Consider the following 22,210-nt stretch of genomic DNA (forward strand, 5'->3'; position numbering starts at 1 on the left):
TGGCTCCCTTATTTCGATGTGTGCTACTTTGGCGTGTAGACGTTCCCTCGCTGTGCCTATTTCGATGTTGGGCTGAGCAACGTCGAAGTTGAACATCGACGTTGCCAGCCCTGGAGGACGTGTAGACGTTATTCATCGAAATAGACTATTTCGATGTCGCAACATCGAAATAAGCTATTTCGAAGTTGGGTGCACGTGTAGACGTAGCCCTTGACTCACCTATTTATGTCATTTTACATTGCTCATTCTCCTGTCTCTAGCTCATCCGCTCGCTCCATCTGTAATATTCAATTCAGAAATCTGATTTTTTGCCTTTTCTTACCTATCTTCCACAGCATACATTACAAGGTCACAACATTATATCTGACATATCTGCAACACTTAATACTCTGCTCACATTGAACCAACTATTCATCTCTTTGATGCTGTTCCCTTTACTGTATCTTTTGCTCTGCTGAACAACTTTGAAGGAATTCCTGTGACTTTATCACGTAAATGCATTTCTTCATTCAGTAGTGCCCCATGCCTGTCCAGTAGTACTTGTCTATTCCCATGTTCCCAGTACCTGGGAACTCTTTGTCACTTTAGGTCATGTCTGTCTGGTTGTGAATCGCAGTATACATTAAAGTGTTGTGCTTTTGTTCCCCTGTGTGAATGCTGCAGGCATGAATGTGGAGTATATTCGTGCAAATGATGAGGGACTTAAGTTCAGACTGTTCACACTCCCATAGTGTGAATTGTGGATCTATTTGTCTGTCTTCCTCCTCTGAATCACAGAATCCTAGGGCTGGAAGGGACCTCAGGAGGTCATCTAGTCCAGCCCCCTGCTTCAAGCAGGATCAACCCCCACTAAGTCATCCCAGCCAGGACCTTGTCAAGCTGGGACTTAAAAACCTCGAGGGATGGAGAATCCACCACCTTTCTAGGCAATGCACTCCAGTGTTTCACCACCCTCCTGGTGAAGTAGTTTTTTCTAATATCCAACCTACACTTCCCCCTTTTCAACTTCAGACCATTACTCCTTGTTCTGCCGTCTGACACCTCTGCACAGGATCTAGCTGTTTCCTTAAAGGTGAAATTAATAGTGCTCAATTGGCATTCTCCCTCCTTGGTCCCTTATCATTCCATATTGCCTCCTTCCTCTTTTGACTTTGTCCTTCTTTACCTCTGTATGGCCTTTCAGGTTTTTTGCTTCAAACGCCACCACCTATTTGTATTTCTTAGTACTTGAATCGCTTTATGAATCCCTTGTTTTTGCCATGTGTAGTTCAAACTACCTCCTCCTGTACTAAGCTACGCAGCTCTGGCCTCACCAACATCTCAATCCATATTTCCTCCAGTCCCTCTTTAGCACACTAAGCTCTGCTGACTGTTTTCCTTGTCCCTCTGGTACTCCCATGTGGGAATCCCTTCCTTTTTTGCCCAATGAATACTTCACTTTATTTAAGGGTGCCAAACACTCTCCCACAGCTACAAATTCTCCCTCAAGACTCATTTGGCTGAGTAGTCTTCCCCTGTTATCGTCCACTGCAGTGTCATCTGCCCCACTCCCTTATGCTAACAAACACAAATAGAAATTACCAGTACACAATGTGCAATGTAACAGATCACATGATCTTTATTTGCATAATCTTTGCCCTCATTTTTCTTTCCCCCTTCCCTCCTGTTGCCTGTTGTATCCCTCTGTGCATTATGTCTCTGTAACTACTAAGCTCCTTAGGAAAGGAGCCTGGTCTGGCAGCATCATAGGGGTGCACCACGCCGTTAAGAAGTATGGCTTTAATTGCACTTCGCTGCACTCATGCTAGCAAGATAGTTCCAAATAAGTATTACCAGTGCAGTATTTTAAAAGACACAATTTTCAGTTGTTCTTGACAGTTGCAAATCTGTTTCATAGACTTGCATACAAGATGCGCCTTTGTAGACTTATGGTGGTAAGACTTGAAACTTGCTGATTTTTGCCTTGCATGAATAGAGATGGATACTTCAGCATCTAAAACCCTGACACTTGCTAACTGGAAGGACTTGCCAGAGGGACCCATTACTGAAACAATTTACTTTACTAACTTTAGACTTTAAAGGTGGCCACTATTGGAAGTTTATTCTTGGTTTGTTCATCAGTGTGACATGTTACGTGTATCAGAGAGGTAGCCGAGTTAGTCTGTATCTTCAAAAACAAGTAGTCCTGTGGCACCTCATAGACTAACAGGTAGTTTGGAGCATAAGTTTTCATGGGCAAAGACCTGCTTTGTCAGATGCATCTGACAAAGCGAGTCTTTGCCCATGAAAGCTTATGCTTTTTGTATGCTCTTTTAAATTAAAGCAACAAATCAAAGTTTCACAAGGTCACTAGATGAGCATGCTGTCAGGGGTATGCATAGGAAGACCTTCTACTATGTTTGGTGGGGTAATCTATTTCTAGGCTAGTTAAGGCAAGGTTCGTCAGAAGTTAAACCCATGTTCCATCCTTAAATCTTTTGTAGTCTCTTCTGCCCATTCACTGATGAAATGTCTACACTAGAGAGTTGTGTGGACAAAATTCACAGAGCGTCAACACACAAAATTTGTTTTGTCAACAGAAACTGTCAACAAAAAGGCTGTGTAGATGCTTTGGAGGGGCCCTTTTGTCAACAGAGTAGATTAAAAGATCAATCCACTTTTATGTGTAGATCCTATCTGTCAACAGAAGTTTTGTCTGAACATATCTTTTGACAGTAACTTCTGTAGACAGATGTTTCTAGTGTAGATGTAGCCTGGAAGTTTCTGAAATAGGTTGATCACCTGCAATCTCTCTCCTCCTAGGCTCAAAAGAAGATGCTATGGTGAACATCAGAGTTCGGTGAAATGTGAAATTGAACAGTTTGTTTCCTTAGGCTGATTCGGAAAACAGGCCTTTATGTTAATTTTAGTCCTGCTTACCCTGGTATCGAAACGATACTGTCTAAAGCATTGTTTAAACACTGTTGTTAACAGCAGAATTCTAGCATAGGATCTCTTCATGTTGATTATGGAAATGGTCTACATGTAGGAAAGAGTTATGCTAAAAAGTAATTTTCAGCTGAGAGTGTCTATTATAAACATTTGCGTGAACAGGAAAAAAATGATATTGCCCTATAAACCCTATTGCCATAGTGTTAACACTTACTTTACTGATTTTTTTTGATAGTTGTCTGTGGGAAGATATATCTGAAATGATTGTAAATATCTCATTTAGAGACAGGGCCTTATTGCTATGAGCCCGTTTTTAAAGGATGGAAACTGAAATAAGTGTGCAAATATATATTTATCTGTGACAGAGAGATATCCCTGTTAGTCTGGATTCTATCAAAAGAAGAAAGCAGTCATGTAGCACTTTAAAGACTAACAAAATAATTTATTAGGTGATGTACTTCCGTGGGACAGACCCATATAGACAGACATATATATATATATATATATAGACAGACATATATATATTGTATCTGTCTGGGATGGCCATGATCTGAAGTGGGTCTGTCCCACAAAAGCTCATCACTTAATAAATTATTTTGTTAGTCTTTAAAGTGCTACAGGACTGCTTTTTTGTTTTGGTATACTTCTGTGTGTGTGTGTCTGCGGTGTACATGAAGAGCCTTTTCCAACCCTTCTTAACTCTGAAATGATCTGCCCTAAGGCACTAAGAGAGAGGTGGTTATTTTGATTCGTACTGCATGAGCACACGAGAATTGTGGTATGACTAGCTTTTATAGATATAGGGTAGGCTGTGAAGCTTTTTTTTTTCCTTTCATGTATTTATTTCTTTCAGTTGAAAAAGTACCTTCAAATAAATCCTTACCAGGTAAGTTGATATGTTGAAGCCTCACTTAAATAAATCCTCTGTTGATTGAAGGAATAGGATCAGTTGAAAGAAAAATAATCCAGGGCTCCTGATGCCTCACCAGAAAATAAAATGTCTTCCAACAGCTCCCTAGTAATTTAGGAATCCCTAGGCAATGAACTGTTGGGTAGGTTTATATCTATGGAATCTATATTATAGTGCAAATAATCTATATGAAAACCCAAGATTTTTTTTAAGAGTATATTGTTAACTCTAAATGCAAGATGTGAAAATTCCAGCAAACATAATTTGGGAAATAGACTCATGCAAACATAATGCTGCTGTAATTGGGAGAGGGCCCTTTTAAAAGCTCCAGTTCATGTTTGATCTGTCTTATTGGCTATCACCTTTCTTCTCCTGTTTCTATAGGTGAGTTCAATTCAGAACCAAATGCAATCCAAGGGAGGATACGGAGGAGGCATGTCTGCAAATGTTCAGATGCAACTTGTAGATACAAAAGCAGGATAACCTTGGGAAAACATTTCCCGTGAGTATTACAGTCCTTCCAAGTGTTGTGTTACATAGGCTGGTGTAGCCTGTTATCACTGATAGAGGCTTCTAAAGGAGAACATCCTACAATGTAACAAACAATTCCCTTCAGATAACCCTGCTTTCACAATTCATTATTTTGAACATGTATCAGACTTGGGGGGCTCAGTACAAAGAGAATATTTATGTAATCACCTACTTTGTGTTATGTGATGAGTAATAATTCAGTGCTGACTGCAAAAAATACTTAATTAAACTTAATTTAGATTAGACTCATCTGTCAAGATGTTCTTGTAAGTAAGGATTTGGGGTTTTTCACATGTTGGATGTCTGTAGATGATGCAAATTGCATATTACATTTCAGATTAACTGTAAGTTGTATAATAAACTAACACATTTAAAAGGAGTGTTGCAGTAGAGCTGCACACTTAAACAGAATATGATAGCTCTGAAAGCTAAGCATTGCTCTGTGACTGGACCACACCTTTCTGCACCACGCCTGCCAACAGGAGAAGTGGAGTAGCTGCAAAGGGGCAACTGCCCTGGTGCCTGATGATTCAATAGGGCCTGGAGCTCCTGGCTATTGGTGCTAGTGCCATGGCAGGAGTAAATGGTGCCCCAGGCCCTTTACTTCACTCCAGGTGCCCCACACAGTGGACTTCAGATAGCAGTGAGGGCTCTCTGGGGGTAGTTAGCTCTCACCCTACCCCTGTGCCTTCCAGGGCATGAAGCTGCCCCCACCCCATTGCCGACTCCGATGTATGGTATAGCAGGGTCAGAGGAAAGCTGGGGAGTGGGAGAGAGATCCAAACCTCAGGCTAATTAAGGGTACCACAGGTCAATCGAAGCACCTCTAGCCAATTAAAGCCCTATCAGGAACCTTCAGGTAAGACTAGGTGGAGTGAGGAAGAAGAGGGGACTGAACTTTGGTTACTGAAAGACCAGAGAACTGAAGGGGAGACCATGCCCCAGTATTCTGGAAAGAGGATAAGAAATCCATGGGAGTGGAGGAGGGCATGGAGCACATGCTCAGATCCTTTCCTCATTCTCCTTTCTCCCCACCTAGGCATGAGCAGAGTACACAGTGCCCAAGAATAGGGGCAATGGGTGACACCCTACCCAACCTTACCAAAAGGTGGAGGAGGGACACCCACCACAGTAATGCAGCTATTTGTCACAGCTGAGCAAAGGGTGTGCTGCCATAGGACAACATCCCTGGCTGGGATGACTTAGTGGGGGTTGATCCTGTAGGAAGAAGGTGGCTGGACTTGATGACCTCCTGAGGTCCCTTCCAGCCCTATGATTCTGTGATGATGTCTGTTAATCAAACAGATTAATGTTATATAATGTTTAGAAAGCAGTCATGACTGTATTTTTTACGTCTTGCTTTTGTTTCACTTTCATTCCCTCTTTCTTTTACAGATTCTTATGAATTTCTGTATCTTCTTTCCTGTGTCCTCCCTTCTGCCCCAGTGAGTGCTTTCTGTGCTCATGAGAAGAGAAAAGTGATGGCTCATCGTTCACCCCTTGTGATTATTCCAGTGAAAGTTGCTGTTCTGCTCTGATGATGTCATTTGTCAGATTGATCCCACCGTGCCTTTTAGTGGCATGCACGCATTTGGCCTCAATAAAAACCATGGACATATGGCAATTTAGGGTTTGGGGAGGTTGGTTGGTTTGTTTACATTTTTTCAATATTAAGCAAATTAATGCTCCAATTTTAGCTTGGTCAACTTACCTTCTCTCCCCCTGGAAGTGCTAATGCACAACATTCTTTTTTTTGCTGGGTCTCTTAATTTTTTCCCCTTTGTAACTCTGAAGTGAGTGAGTTCCTACTAATGTTCTAAATCTGTCATTCTTTATCTGTTTTTGAAAGATCTGGGACCTGCAAGCACAATGATCATTTCATACATTTGAAAATCAGCAGAGTAGATGACCGCATGCTTTGTGAAGTTGCTTTGTATGGTTGCCTGTTTGGTGCCAGAAAAAAATGTCTGTTACTGCAGACTGATGATACTGTTGCTGATGAAAAGTTTAGCTATGACACTGGGTCTACTGGGCTCTGAAGAAGGACTTAGCTGCTTCAGAGTTATGTCTCAAGTTTTCATCCAACTGGTCTTGAAATAATAAAGAGGAAGCTTGCATCTGTAAGGCATTTTGTTGTAAATGTTTAGTATATTTATTTTGAAAGAGCTGACCTCGAGATTGTAAACCAGTGTAGTACCGTATCTAAGTGTTGTGGTAGCGCTTTTTGTCTGTTTAAAAAAGCATCATGATGTTGGGCTGCTTTCTTTATCCTTTCTTAATTTTTAGGCTCTATGGTCATTTCCAGTAGCAGCATGTCAAACTGCCTGCAATATTAGCTGAAGTTTAGTAGACCTCTCTAAGTGGTTGGCAGTTTGTGTACTCAATATTTAGGGGCCATGTAAGTTGCTAAGAGCAACATACCGATCTGGCAGAACAGATGCCAGGGAAAACAACATACAGGGTGACTTCTTACTTTTGTCAGTAAGAAGCCTTTTGCTCAGGTTCCAAAGCATGTTCCTCTTTCACATGTTGTGAAAATTGTATTTTAATATTGCACTGTATTCAGATATTTCTGTAAATGGTCCTTTCCTTTCTCCCCACCCCCCCGCCTCCTCCTTGGTGATATGAAACAGAAGTCAATGATTTGAATCCTAGCTGAGTTCAAAAAATTGTGAAAAATCATCCTCATGCTACATTTAATATTTTAACTAGAAACGGGGCATAACTGAGCCTAATCAGATGAAAGCTAAAATTATATATATATATGTAAAAACTTAAATGTGACACACTTAACAATTACTGTTCTCACAGTCTAGCCCCTTTTCTAATTTCCATTTTATGTTGACCCCTGGTTGGTATAAACACATACCCATCTGCTTTTTTCTCCCAGTACTAAACAGAAAGCCATAATCACATAAATACTAATGGACACTGAGGCCACTGACTGTCTTCATGAGTAGTAGTTATAATCCAGTTGGAGATGTAAATTATCTGATTGACTAGTTCTGGTAAACTTGGCTAGTCTTCACTGATGAAGGTACTGATTCATGACAGCATAGGACTGCAATATGTTAAGTTGGCTGCGGTGCATAAACACACAAAAACATGGTGATTTGAGGGGGTCAGCATTTCAAATGCATCTTTATCAATGGGCCTTTAAATATTCTAGGATTACAAAATGATTTTCACTTTTTGTCATTGCTTATTGCAAATTAATTTTAATAAGCAGGTTTGCCTTGCACTTGTCAAATGTCTTCAGCTCAGTAGCCAGAAAAAAAATTGACATATTTTTATAACAAACATACTTTTTTTGTACATTATGTTCATCCTTGAATAAAGTCAGATCAGTGTTGACTTGTAGATATTAAAATGAAAGTATTGAGTTTGAGTCAATAAGTGTTTTCTTTCACTTGCTGGTTTACCTTTTTCTCTTTCAGAAATAATACATCATACTTACATTAGAAAAACTCTTGTGGTCTGTAGACAATTTCATGGTGAGACTATCATAGTATCAACCTTTTCCTATAATGGATAAGGCTAATACTGCCCAGGTTTAATATTTCTGATTCTGTGTCGCTTCTTTTTTGCCAAATGGAGTTTTGACCCATTTTGTTTTAATAATAAGAACTCCGGGGATACAGGGTACATATGTGGTTCTGCCCTTCCAGAGATTGATTGATTCATTGCTGTTCACCTCTCTTTACAACTACAAACAGCAGAGCAGAGGCAAACGCTTGTTTTGGAGGATGAAACTTGGACTCCTCTCTCTTCTGTGCTTTCCAGTTTTTCCACTGCTTTCCCTACAGATGCTGATGGGACCAATGTGCTCTAAAGACAGATGCTGAGACCAACCAGTGAAGTAACTGGCTGCCTGTGCCAGCCTTCCTCGGCCTTGCTTCTCTTCCCCTCCTGCCCTTCCCCAACTACCCAATCCACACAAAGGACAGGACTACCACAAGAGCACCTCTACTATAAAGCAACAGCTTTTTCCTGGTGCTAGCACAGACTAGGGGAAATTATGAATTGTTCTCTTCTTAACAGGTAAGTTGCTGATGAGGCTCTAGTTCTTTCTTCTGCACTGCCTAACTGGCCTTCTTGAACCTGGGCTAATGGCCATCTTGGACAAAATCTAGGGAGAGGGAGGAGAAAACAGGATCTGAATTCCACAGAGATCACAGTAATCTAGAGTGGTATTGTGATCTTGATGTTCAACCCAGTGAATTGCTCTAAACACCAGTTGTATAAATTAGGGAATTAAAATAATCTATCCACACCTGCCCCATTGTCAGTCTCATGGAACTGCTGGACAGATCCCAACACTTAAATATTGGTGACTAGAAGGGCATTGATTTTTTTATGTATTAATTAGATTTCCACATCCCCAGACAAAAATGAGCAGTGTTCGCTGCCCATATAGACGCAGCTACACTGAATTTAAGGATCTAGCTCAAGTAGAGCTGGTGTTCATGTATCTGCCTGAGTTGGAATTTCACACCTCCCAGCTGAGGTGGAAGCACACCTGGCTGTACTTCGATAGCTACCATTCCTAGACTGTTAAAGATCTAAAAAAGCCACATTTATCCTGGGGGCATATTAATTTAAACAAAAAAATCCTGGTCCCATTGAAGTCCATGGGAATTTTGCCATTGACCTCAGGGGTGCCAAGATTTCTCCTGTAATGTAGACTTTGTAACTAGCATGCACCTCCAACGATGCTAATGAAACTCCAGGCATGATAAAATAAATAATTAATGGCTTAACATCAATTCAGGAAGTGTGGGAGAAATACTACAAACTGGATTTTATTGAGATCACATGTTACAAAGCAAATACATCTGTCGTGTGTTTATGAAGTACCACTCTTTCATGTCTACCCCTATGCCCTATAAAATCCAGGATCAGGAACCTCTCAGAGCAAGAGGTCCTATGCAGCAGATTTCAAAAAGAGGAGCAGTCCAAGGTGAGATTTTCTTTTAACCCAAATTTGGAGAATTTGAGCAATGACAGCAGGCGTGGAGGTGGCCAGAGAATTGGGCTCCTGAGATTTAAGTAGTAACAAGAGACTGGAGTGACGGCAGGGAAGAGCGAGATAAGCAAGGTAGTGGAGATTGAGTTGTTAGAAGGTGGATGTAGCAGTTACAGGATTGAAATATTCCAATGTGGAAGGTAAGAGAAGATTGAAACATAATTGGAGCTGTCTGGGATAATCCAAAGAACAGTATGAATGGGCAATTAATGGGAGAAGGGAAATAAAGGAGTACAAAGTGAGGTGCCATTAACACAGGAGCATTCTTTTTAAAATGGAATTCCTAGCAACATTTTCCCTCACCAAGTGGTGACTGGGTCCTAATCCATAAAGCAAAAACCTCCACACATTTCAAACAACTTGGTGCATGTGGTGCTATGAAGATGACAACTTTTGCACAATCTGGGTTCAAGCTTGGAGTGATTAAAGCGAGGATTTTTGAACATGGGAGCATAAAGTTAAATTAAAATCCATATGTAGGCATCTAAAATCGTCTGTTTTGTGGGGGTTTTTTAAGTCACTGAGCAGAGACAATAATTATGGAAATCTGTGTAGGCAGAGGATGATCAGTACCTTTGAAACTAGAACTACTTATCTAAATGCCTCCATACAGAAGTGTTGAACAAATTTAGGCACCTGTATTTGATTAATTTGGACTAGGCCTTATTTTTAGATTTTTTGAAGAATCTTTCCAAATATGTTCTAAAAATAATATTAGAAATAACTTTCTTGAGGCAACTTCAATATGTTTGTTAAAATTATTTTCTATACCTGTTAACTGGTTATATTACACACCCAAACAGAGGAAGAGTACACAGTGAAACCCACCAAGGAACTAAAAAAAAGTGTGTATTAGCAGAGGTTGCCTCCTTCAAATAAAAATGGATCAGAGCTGTACTCACTAGTAGCCCTGATCCTGCATCTTGGAAATTCATGGGAGAAGGAATTTTGCCATTCACTCCTGTGGGAGCAGGATCATTCCCTCTTTATGTGGCTACTTGAGAGAGGACTAGAGAAAGGAGGTTGCATAATGAAGGGAGGTGGTCTCTTGAAAAGGGTTCATTCTGTGTTCCATAAGTCTCTTGTATAATTTTATAGTTAGCATATAAGAGTCTATGCATATTCTGGTGGTGATCAGCAGAGAAGACTGTATTTAAACATAAAACACTAATTTGCACGCTTTCATCTGTGCCCTGGGGGCCATATAAATAACCAAATCAACTGTTTATTTTATCCAACGTAATAGGAATAGCTATGACTGAAATAAGAGGAAAGCTCTAAATTATTCTGAAATACTATGTTTTAATAAAACATGCAAAGGAAAACAAATCCAAAGACCCAGTAAAGTATCCGAAATGATCAAAGCGTAGGACTTGGGTTGAAAAAGAGGAAAATAAGGGTACAATTTAAACTGAGGTATGGAGGGAAGTGCTTTATTTGGTCTCTTCACAAATGTCATCTCACTCTTTGTCCATCCTCAAGACTGTTTAGCACTGGATCAAAACATCATTTTAAAGAAAATCAAACCATTTTACAGGCCCATTCCATTTTTTAAATGGGAGAGCCACTACATTTTTATCTCTGTAATATAAATGACAGTCAGAATGGAGCTGTGAGAATCATTTACCACTATTTTAGTTTTATAGGCACAAAGCTTGTTTCTAAATATTGTCACGGTTGCTATGTGACAATAGTGCATGGAACCATCCCATAATTTATAAGACCCAGTCACTTAAAAGCAAGAAAATGAATAATTGAGGAAATTCATAAATCTTATACTACCTACACAATAAACACACATCCATTATTCTCTCCCAATACAAAGGCCTATAATTTTCATCATGACACAGTTATTCCGTTAAAGGTAAAATTAACTGAGAAATTAATAGAATTCAGAGAATTTTAATGATTAATTGTACCATCAGTTTTATGTACTTTACTACCAAGTCATTTTATCAGGAAACAGCAATTACTACTTCTTCTTCGAGTGGTCCCCGTGGGTGCTCCACAATAGGTGTCGGGCTCGCCCGGCGCCGCAGATCGGAAATCCTCCAGCAGTTTCTCTTGGATCGCGCATGCGCCGGCGCGCGCCACCCCCCTGCACGCCCCCGGCCACGTGCACGATCCGGTCCCCGCCAGTTCCTTCTCAACCGCCATTGGCTGCAGACGGAATCCACTCAGGCTAAGGCCAGAGTCAGATTACTTAGTGGTTTTGTTCCACATGCAATTTGTTGTTTTTGGTTATTTAAAAAAAAAAAAAAAGAGAGAGAAAGCAAAGACAGAGAATATCGGCAAAAAAAAAAAAAAAAAATGGAAAAAGAGAAGAGCGGAGAAGAGCGGACGTGAAGGCCATTTAGGCCTCCCGCTGCTGCAGGCCGGTGATCACTATTTGGGGTGGAAAGGCACGGATTAAGTGCTAAGTAGCCTATTAACAATAAAGGACTCACCGCAATGGCCTCTTCAGGTTTTAAAAAGCGTGAGTCATGCCGTGAAGCTATGCTGGCCTCCGTTGGACATAGCGAAGGCATCCGACGCCTGGGGGAATCACAGCTTACCCAGACGTGTTCTCACTGTGCTAGGCTCACAGCCAGGGCCAGGAAGGACAGAGCGATGAGGCGTAAAATGCTCTCTGACCCCCTCAGTGCAGAAACGGAGGAAACTCTCCCTGGCTCGATCCTTGCCGTGCGTTTGCAGCGAGCAGGACAAGCGGAGCACACAGCCCCCAGCCGCATACTCAGGCAAGCAGCAGCGCGGCAGCGCACGTGGCAGAGGCTAAGCCTCCGGTAAAACAACAGCCGGCATGCGAGGCGCCTAGAGCGTGAGCCAGGCAAGCGCCGGAACCGGTGGCACCGCCACAGGTGGTGCAGACCCCCGCGGCACCAGCGGTGCAGGGCTGCCAGGCACGGAGCCTGCAGGCACCAGAGGGGGATACCCACGCAGCACCGCAGCTGACGGTGCTGAGCGCGGCCCTGACAGCGGGGCCGAGATCCCCGGCATGGGAGTGGGCGGTGCCGGCCCCGCAGCAGACAGGCAGGGCAACATCAAAAACCTGGCACCACAGTCCATCTCTGGACAGGGCTGCGCTGCTGTTAGCACCAAGCCCTCCCAGTGAGATTTACATGCCGCACCGAAGGCCTGTGTCTCCACCGGCCCACCCGAAAAAAAAAAAAAAAAAACCTTCTCCGTTCCTCCAACCAATGTCACCATGGCTTGGGCCACCCTCACCATTTCTGGGATTGGATCCCCTGGCGTACTATCACAAGCTAGTTTCACCTCTATCTGTGTCGTCGCAGAGGTCTCGCTCTCCCAGACATCGGGGGTACACACCCCGTGAGTGGTCCAGGTCTGCATCCCCGGACCCTTGCCCATGCTGCCATGGTCATCCTTATCATGCTGGACGCAGACAAACCACAGGCCTACACCCAGGGGCAGGTCCCCCCCCCCGACCGCTCAATACCCCCGTGGGCACTCCCGATCGGGGACAGAAACACAGTTGTCTCAAGGGGAGTTAATTTTAGAACCCCGAGACTTTCCTTCACAATCCTCCAGCGAGCAAGTGTATCATCGACCGCAGGAACTCGAAGGTTCGAGGGAGGTTTACCTTAGTGGTTCCTCCTCATCCTCCCCAGATGAGGCCATGGCCCCCGGGGATGTCTCTCCCCCCGATGCCCTTAAACACTTTCAGGAGCCGTTTAGAAGGGTGGCTTTCACGCAAGACATTCAAATGGCAGAGAGGCAGGAGAAACATCACAAACTCCTGAAAAATTTGAGACCCCCGGCTTCATCCAAAATTGCTATTCCGCTGGACGAAGCCATTCTGGAGTCAGCCACTACTATATGGCAGACTCTGGCCTCTGTTCCATCTACGAACAAGAGAACGGGTAAGAAATACTTTGTCCCGGCTAAGGGCATGGAGTTTCTCTTCAGTCACCCACAACCAAATTCTTTGGTGGTCGGGTCGTCCCATCAGAGGTCAAAGGCTTCTCAGTACAAATCAGGGGATCGGACACAGATGCTAAGAAGCTAGAGCTGTTTGGCAGGAAGGTATATTCCTCCCCTATGGGCCTCTCTATTGAGAATAGCAAATTATGGGCACACCTAGCAAACCATAATTTTGATAATTACTCTGGGCTTACTCCCCTCATGGATTCACTCCCGGAAGACAAAAAGCCGGTGTTAAAGGCGATTGTTCAAGAGGGCTACACAGCATCGCAGACGGGAGTCCAGATTGCCCTGGACGTGGCGGACACGGCGGCACGTTCAACAGCTACAGCAGTGGTCATGCATAGAGAATCCTGGCCCTAGACGTCAGGTATATCGAGGGACCTACAGGCGAAGATCGTGGACCTTCCCTTTGATACACAAAAGCTGTTTTGCAGACTCAACCGACTCGGTCCCTCACTCCAGTAAGGACTTGAGAGCTACACTTAGAACCTCGGGCATTTATACTCCCCCATACAGGAGGGAAAAATTTTATCCTCAGCAAAGACGCTACGTTTACAACCACAGCGTGCTCAATATCAACGGGGCTACGGCCATGGGCGCTATCAATAGCGGCAACAGTACAGAACCCTAGGCGACGTTCTCAACAAAGCTGTATGCCCTCGGGTCAGACCTCAAAGGCAACAAGTTTGATGGGTATGTCGGGGGCTGCACTATCTATACCCTCGCTCAATGCCACTCTCATCTCATGTTCCATCATCACCTCAGACCATTCCACTCCCAATGGCAAAAGATCACCACAGAGACATGGGTGCTGGAGATCATAGCCACAGTTACGCAATCCCCTCCCAGTCGCTTCCACCGACGAAGCCTCCCACCAGGCCTCACCTCAGGGGCGCTACCACAAGGCGAGGCTCAAGCAGAAGGTGACTCACCTTATGTTCCCAAGGGCGGTGGAAAGAGTGCCGGAACAATTCCAGGGGAAGGTTTTTATTCATGCTACTTCCTATCAGAGAAGAAAACAGGAGACTGGAGGCCCATCTTAGATCTTCGGGGCCTCAACCATTACTTGCGCAAGCAACGTTTTCGGATGATCACAGTTGCCTTGATACTCATGGCACTGGATGATGGAGACTGGGTTGCAGCACTCGACTTAAGAGATGCTTACTTTCATACAACAATCCACCCGGCACACAGACGCTTCCTCCGCTTCACAGTCGGCCAGGAGCGCTTCCAGCACAGGGTGCTTCCGTTTGGCCTCTCCTCAGCCCCCAGAGTCTTTACCAAAACCCTGGCAGTGGTGTCAGCCCACCTGCACAGACAGGGGGTGTTTATTTCTTCCATATCTGGGCGACTGCCTGCTAAAAGGGACCTCGAAGGCAGAGGTCTCATGCATGATACACGTCGCAGCGGACACGTTTCTTCGCTGGGCCTAGTCATCAACCTCGCAAAGTCAAAGTCCGAACCCACACAACATACAGAGTTCATAGGGGCATGCATAAACTCTATCACAGCAAGGGTGTACCTACCAGACGCCCACTTCCGCGCAATCAGTTTGCTGGTGCAAGTCATTACATACAGCCCCACGGTGCCGATCTTACCGTGCCTACAGCTGCTGGGCCATATGGCGGCAGCGACGTTTGTGGTACAGAATGCCAGGTTGCACATGTCAAGCCCGTACCATTGGCTGGCGAGCGTTTACAAACCGCCATCCCGCACTGTCCACAGTGTGGTGTCGCCCACAACAGAGGTGCACAGATCCCTGGCGTGGTGGGAAAACCCGAGAATCTGCTAGTGGGGGTGCCTTGTCACAAACCACAAATTTCTATTTTTCTTACCACCGACGCCACCCACATGGGATGGGGAGCGCACATCGGCGACAAGGTAGCGCAAGGGCTATGGTCCCCTGCGGAACAGACACTGCACATATCCATACTGGAGCTCAGAGCAGTGTTCAACGCCTGCAAACATTTTCGAGATTACCTACATGGCAAAGTAGTTGGGATTCAATACCGACAATACCTCCACTATGTTCTACATCAATCGATTAAGGAGGAGCACGATCCCGTGCCCTATGTGCGGAAGCACTTCCGATTGTGGAATCGGTGCATCGCCAACAACATAACGTTGAAAGCCTCGTACTTGCCGGGCGCTCACAACGTGAATGCAGATCAGCTGAGCAGGCGCTTCACAATCACGCACGAATGGCAGATCCGCTCCGATCTGCTACAGCGCATTTTTCGTACGTGGGGGTTCCCCCAGATCGATCTGTTTGCCACCCAGTACAAAAAAAAAAAAAAAAGTGTCCCCAGCACTGCTCCAGGGCAGGAGTGGGGCGGGGGTCCCTGGGAGATGCATTCATTTTTTTCATGGAAGGGCTCCCTACTTTACGCGTTTCCCCCGCAGTGCTTATCCGCAAGGTCTTGCACAAAGCCAGAAGGGAGAGAGCTCGCATGATACTCATAGTCCCGCTTGGGATCGGCAGCAATGGTTTCCCTTGCTTCTGCGCATGTCGGACCGCCCACCGCTCCCTCTACCGGTGGCGCCGGCCTTACTCCCGCGGGCTCAAGGGTCCATAGTGCACCCGCACCCTTAAGGTCTACACCCACAAGCATGGCTAATCCATGGCTCAGCTCCTTAAAGAGCACATGTACGGAGGGAGCACAACAAGTCCTGGAATGTAGCCGAAGGACCTCCACCAGGAGGACTTACAAGCACAAATGGACTCATTTCACAGCCTGGTGTTCCGCCAAGCAGTTAGCTCCCCTTGACGTTCCTATACCTGTAATACTAGAATACTTATTGGACCTCAAGAGAGGCAGGCTTTCTCTATCCTTGCTAAGGGTCCACCTCGCTGCTATATCAGCCTTTTCGGCATACAGAGGAAGGGCCCACGGTATTCGCCCATCCTATCATTACCAGGTTCTTGAAAGGGTTGGTAAACCTGTACACCCCTTTGGAACCACTTCCACCATCGTGGAATTTGGACTTGGTGCTCAGCATGCTATCGGGTCCACCTTTTCAACCATTAGCCACAGTTCCCATACGTCTTCTTACAATAAAAACAACCTTCCTCCTTGCAACTATGTCAGCCCGCAGGGTGAGTGAGCTCACGGCAGTGATGGCAACGCCGCACTGCACAGTATTCTCAAAGGAGGCGGTAACCTTAAGGCTGCACCCAGCCTTTGTTCCAAAAGTCTCTCTGGAGTCCAATCTTAACAAGCCAATAGTTTGATCCTCGTTTTTACCCAAAGCCTCACAGCTCCGGCAAGGAGGCACGCCTGCATCTCCCAGATGTGAGGAGGGCGTTGGCCTTCTACACAGACAGAACCAAGTCCTTCTGGAAAACGGACAGGATTCTAGTCTCTCTTGCTCCCGGGTCAAAAGGAGAAGGTCTCTCTTCCCGGAGAATCTCAAAGCACATTGTGTCCTGTATAAAAATGTGCTTCGAACTTCGAAAGACTCCTTTGCTGGCCCCACCCAGGGCTCACTCCACCAGGGCGGTGGCGGCGTCAACAGCCTTCTTCAAGGGCATTGCATTAACAGACATCTGTAGAGCAGCGACCTGGTCATCCTATGACACCTTCGCCGAGCATTATGCCCTGCCTCGGGTATTCTGAGAGGATACCCGTCTGTCGACAGCAGTCCTCTCAGGGGCAAGCTAAACATAAACTGATTACCCACCTCCTTACTTGGGTTACTGCTGGGTAGTCACCTATTGTGGAGCACCCACGGGGACCACTCGAAGAAGAAAGAGAAGTTACTCACCTGTAGTAACGATGGTTCTTCGAGATGTGTCCCCGTGGGTGCTCCACCACCCGCCCATCCTCCCCGCTTCGGATCTCTGTCTAGTGTTTTTCAGGAGCATCCAAGGCGGTTGGTCACGGAACTGGCGGGGACCGGATTGTGTACGCGGCCGGGGGTGTGCAGGGGGGCGGTGTGCGCCAGCGCATGCACGATCCAGGAGAAACTGCTGGAAGATTTCCGATCTGCGGCGCCGGGCGAGCCCGACACCTATTGTGGAGCACCCACGGGGACACATCTCGAAGAACCATCGTTACTATAGGTGAGTAACTTCTCTTTATGCTTGTTGATTTGGACTGAGGCTGATTGTTAGGTATGTGAATGCAAAATTACTATCCATAAGTGGTCAAGAATTACAAGTCATGTCCTTCCCACCCTTCCAGACACACAAGATTAGGTTAAAAATTGGGATATTACAGTCAGGTTTGGAGCGCACAGGTTGTTGTGTTTTTAAGTTTTCCCCACCAATACAAGGGCTAGAAAACATAGTCTCACATGCTATGACTCCAGAACCTGGATTGTTAGGAAACGCACTTTGGTATCTGGAGATCTGGTAACATTGCAAGAACTAGCAACACTGTTTCATGTGTAAACAGAGAAGAACTTGAATGCTTTTTTCCTAAGAGGTTTGTGTTGTGCTTTTTTTTTATAGGGAAAGAATAAAATTCTGTATTGAGAAAATAGGTATTTGTGTTCGGGATGAAAATTGTGTGCAAATTTCTTCTGTGGTCAGTGCAAGATTTATGGATTTCTCTAATTATTTGTTTCCTTGTTTTTTCAGCTGTTGGATGTTGTAAATTTGTTATAGTTAAACACATTGCTGTCTCTTAGCAATGTTAATTGGTTATTGAAACACCCTTCTTTATGCAATTTCCTTGGGATTTTTTTTAAACACCCTGTGTCACCCAGCCATTAGGAAAGACCCTAGTAACAAACTCCTGCTTCGTGCACCTTACCAAATACACAACCCAAGATGTACCTCACAAAATGTGTCCATTTATTATGTAGCTAAGGTACCTGCTTTCACTCCAAGCCTGAGTAAAAATCAGTTTTGGGAGGGAAAACTACAGTGAGTTGAATATCTGAGCCCAATCTGTAGGTTCTACAGGAAATATCTAACTCACTAATACCTTCCACTCAAGTCTCTGAAATTCTCCCTGGATACTCCATTTGAAAACTGTAGTTATACTGGTGCTTGACTTTTTTTCATCTGTGCATATCAAAGTGCTTTAGAAGGGTGTGTAAGCATTCATAGGCCGCTTAGCTTAAGTATTAAAGCACTGTCCTGAGACATCCATCTAGTACTTCAGAGATCAGAAGATTGCTCCCAAAGTTTTGACACAAACTTCCTGATGCCTGTCATCAAGAACAGGGGTGAGCAAACTATTTGTCAGACCCCACTTTTCATCCCTGCAGTTAGCAGGGCCCTCCAACCTATCTAATGTAATCCAAACAGATGGAAATGTTGGTTATGTTCATATTTTTTAAAACCCTTTAAGCATGTGTAAGAAAAGTAGTATGTAGAATGTAAAAAAATTATTTGTATATAATTATGAATACACGTACATAAAAAAAATTCAACATATTTAATTAGACTGAGCTGGAGACCCAGCAGCTGATCATGCTGTGCCCTCCTTATGAAATTTCATGCCCCCCCATGGGGCTCACCCCCCACTCTGTGCAGCCCTGATCTAGAAAACAGAGGTAATAAGACTATTCCCAGCCCAGGGGAGCAGGGTGAGGTCTGGCTAAACAAGGGTTATGAAGTTCCCATATGTACGAAGGTTCTTCAGTGGAAGAACAGGACCTAAGGCTTGGTCCATACTAGGAAGGTAAGTCAATTTCAGATACACAGCTAGAATTTATGTATCAGAAATCAACTTATTTGACTGTCTTCAGTTAGGAAGGTTGATGGAAGTGTTTCTCCCGTCAACCTCCCTTATTCCCCGCAGTAGTGAGGAGAGCACAGAGGTCGACTGCCAACCCCACAGATGTCGATTTTGGGCATCTTTACCAGACATGCAAAATTGAATTTGGGAAGTGTGACCCTGACCTGGATGATCTTCATGGAAGTGAAGATAAGCCCTAAAATGCAGACTTAGTATCTGTTCCCCTCAAACAGGCACCTTTGTGCCGGGATTGTTTGAGAAGGCAGTAATTTTGCAGGATCCTGGAATTTACTTTCACATTTGGAAAATTTACCAGGCTGGTTTGGATGCCAGAGGCAACAGGCTTCTCTGTTGCCATGTCACTTTTTCAAGCTGCCTAACCAATGGGATTGGAAGTTGAGGTTTCAGGTGAAGACAATTGCTTAAATATTCTTGTTATTTCCTAACCTTGAAAACTGCCTCCTACTATGTCAACATCTTGTTCATCTTTCAGATTTTGTGCTATGGTGTGATTTTTGTAGGGCAGAAAAAGGGTACGAAAATGAAAATTAGCAAAAATCTCAGAATGAGTCATTTCAGAATCTTGAGCTCAGTTGACTCAAAATGTTCAGAACACAATGTAGATGGAGTTTGGTTTGTTTCAGTTATAAATGGGATCAAAGTCATAATACGACATTGGTTGCAGAGAGATCCTGATTCAGCAAACCACTTAAGATTGCAGATGAGCATATGGTGGTTTAATTCAAAGGGAGTCATGTCAAGCCACCTCGGACTAGCTAGATAGCAGTTGCAGCAGGAGTCCTTACCAATTGAGGAGCTGTTGAGCATGATTAAATAAGGTTGTTCCGAAGGTCCTAACTTTGACTCTCACATTCTAGGGTGGAAAGTAATGAAAATTTAAATTTTTATCCTACAGTAATAGTCTGGGTATGGAAGAACAGTAAATGCATTTGATAGGGTCACTTTACACTCATTAAAGTGTTTTGGAAATGATAAGCAGATACAGCTAAATGAAGCAGAAAAAATTCACATCTTGATGCTCAGGAGAAGATATATTTAGGTTCACTATTTTTTGTAGTGTGATCCAAACTATAGTACAGTTACAGGAAAAAGCAGATATCATTGTCAAATAGCTGTTGCTGAATAATGCATTACTTGCTGATGATATCAGTCAGCATACAACACTGAATAATTTAGTCAAATAATGCTATGCACTAAGTTTGTTTAGATGGGGCAAAAATACTTTCAATTGCAATGTATAAGCATGATGGGGAAGCCATGAGTGTAGACCCATGCACAGGAACTGTCCTACTGGATCAGACCCAAAATTCTTCTATGCCAGTGTTCTGTTTCAGACAGTGGTTAGTACCAGATGTTTCAGTAGAATGAGGCAGATATGATTATGTCCCTCACTGTGTTAGGTCTCTTCCTGGGTCTGATAATAAACAATGGGCTTGGACCTTGAAGCATGAGGTTTAATATCCCTTCCACAATTTGTATAATTATGACTTTGGATATGCTTGATGTCAGTATAAATACCAATTTATTAGTTAAAGTCACAATAGTTATTGTTAACTCCCTTCCACTTTCTTCCCAGAAAAGCAAGTAAAATCTTTTGTCATGAAAAATCTCCTGCCTTGTGTATAACATGTAGCTTGAGATAATCACCCACATGACGTACTTTCTGGGAGCAAGTAACTACCCTATTTCTAATTTTTTGAACTGTCCAAATTTTGGAGCACTCACAATTCAAAAGAAGCTCTGTTAAAAGAGCTCTAACTTCTCAGAGCACATAATCGTGGAACACAGGCTACTTTCTAGTGGTATAAAAAGTGGCATGTTACAAGCTACTCTCTCAACAAACTGAAATGTCCCTCGTCAGCTTTCTGAAAGAGCACAGGTGAACTGGCAGCTGCCACAGAAAAGTCTCCTTCGGTGGCTATGCATCAGCAGCAGCAAACAGGAAATGCATCCCATTCTTCAGGTGAGATCTTGAGACCGCAGTCACAATCTACCACTTCCTGTCTTTTATGTTGTTCCTCTTTATGAAAACTATGCAGTAGGAGTGAAGAAAAAGCACTTTTTCTGCCCTCCCCCATGCTTTATAAAAAGTGACTTACAAATATGAAAATGCAGAATTCGAGGATGCTTTATGCATAAGAGATCATGTAACATCATTTTAAAAGTTATAATCTGCTGAATCTGTATATCCTATTTGTGTGCATGTGTCTTTCTTGTATGGGAGGTTAAACATACTAAGTAGGAACCTGTTTTATTTGTCCAGGTATACTAGTAAACGCCACCATTGACCAAGTCAGTGACTGGTGAATGGTTTTGTTTTTCTGTAACCACAAACTGAGAGTGATCTTACAAAGACATGCGGCCAGGCCACCTGATGCTGGAACCCATATTGGATGTGGTACTTCTCCACTCAAGGTGAGAAAAACTTTAACTGAGAACAAAGAATTCCCACCTCGGGCAAGAGGACTATAAAGACGGGCAAACCAAACAATAGAAGGGGTGGCACCCCACCCCCACTTACCTCCTAAAATGCCTTCTGGAAACATCTAAGACTGAACAGGGGAGAGGATCAGGCCCAAGCTAGGAGGCTCTTTAGCTTGTGAAAGAGATGATTAGAACAACTGCGTAAGGTAAGAATCTGCATGTTTCAAGTTTTAGTGTATTGAGATTAGCCGGTGTGTGGTGTTTGTTTTGGCATAGCAACTTACTTTGATCTGCATTTTTTTTCCACTTGCAACTACTTCAGTCCCACTTTTAAAACTTGATTATGAACAACAGTGTTTTTGTTAAGACCAGTGTAAATAATTGTTGCCTGTCAGGGGAGGGGAAGCAACCACTGTGCACACCTCTTTCATTCATAAGGAGGGCTGCTCCTACGAGCTTTCTCTGTGTAAAACTTTTGTACATGGTAAGATGGATTCATATGTGTTTTGGGGTTAGGTTCTTATGTGCTGTCAACAGTCTGATATCAGTCTTCCCAGAGCTGAACTTGTTCTGCCTTTGCCTTGCTCTGCTGAGGGTGATAACCGCAACTCCGTGCCTTGCTTGGGGGAGACTGGTCCAGCAGGACAGGATGGTGGGGAGCCCCAGAGAACAGGCAGGTGGGCAGTTGCTTGATCAGCACACTGGGTGATAGTCCCAAAGGGACATCAGTGA

General features: G+C 43.9%; 1 protein-coding gene and 1 long non-coding RNA gene across 4 annotated transcripts in view; both read left to right on the forward strand.

Annotated features, from left to right (window-relative positions):
* Window positions 1-7,750, forward strand: part of CDC42SE2 (CDC42 small effector 2) — a 114,967-nt gene extending 107,217 nt beyond the window's left edge. For all 3 annotated transcript variants that reach the window (XM_074994151.1, XM_074994152.1, XM_074994153.1), the window contains 2 exons: window positions 4,226-4,343; window positions 5,768-7,750. In XM_074994151.1, coding sequence (XP_074850252.1) covers window positions 4,226-4,324 — 99 coding nt within the window. In that variant the 3' untranslated portion in view covers window positions 4,325-4,343; window positions 5,768-7,750. The remainder of the gene's footprint in view (window positions 1-4,225; window positions 4,344-5,767) is intronic.
* Window positions 7,751-21,382: 13,632 nt separating this feature from the next.
* LOC142013090 (uncharacterized) overlaps window positions 21,383-22,210 on the forward strand; it is a 28,575-nt gene continuing 27,747 nt past the window's right edge. The window contains exon 1 of the long non-coding RNA XR_012645540.1: window positions 21,383-21,469. This is a non-coding gene — a long non-coding RNA (uncharacterized LOC142013090). The remainder of the gene's footprint in view (window positions 21,470-22,210) is intronic.

Source organism: Carettochelys insculpta, chromosome 5, assembly GCF_033958435.1.
Source record: "Carettochelys insculpta isolate YL-2023 chromosome 5, ASM3395843v1, whole genome shotgun sequence".
Classification (NCBI taxonomy): Eukaryota; Metazoa; Chordata; order Testudines; family Carettochelyidae; genus Carettochelys; species Carettochelys insculpta.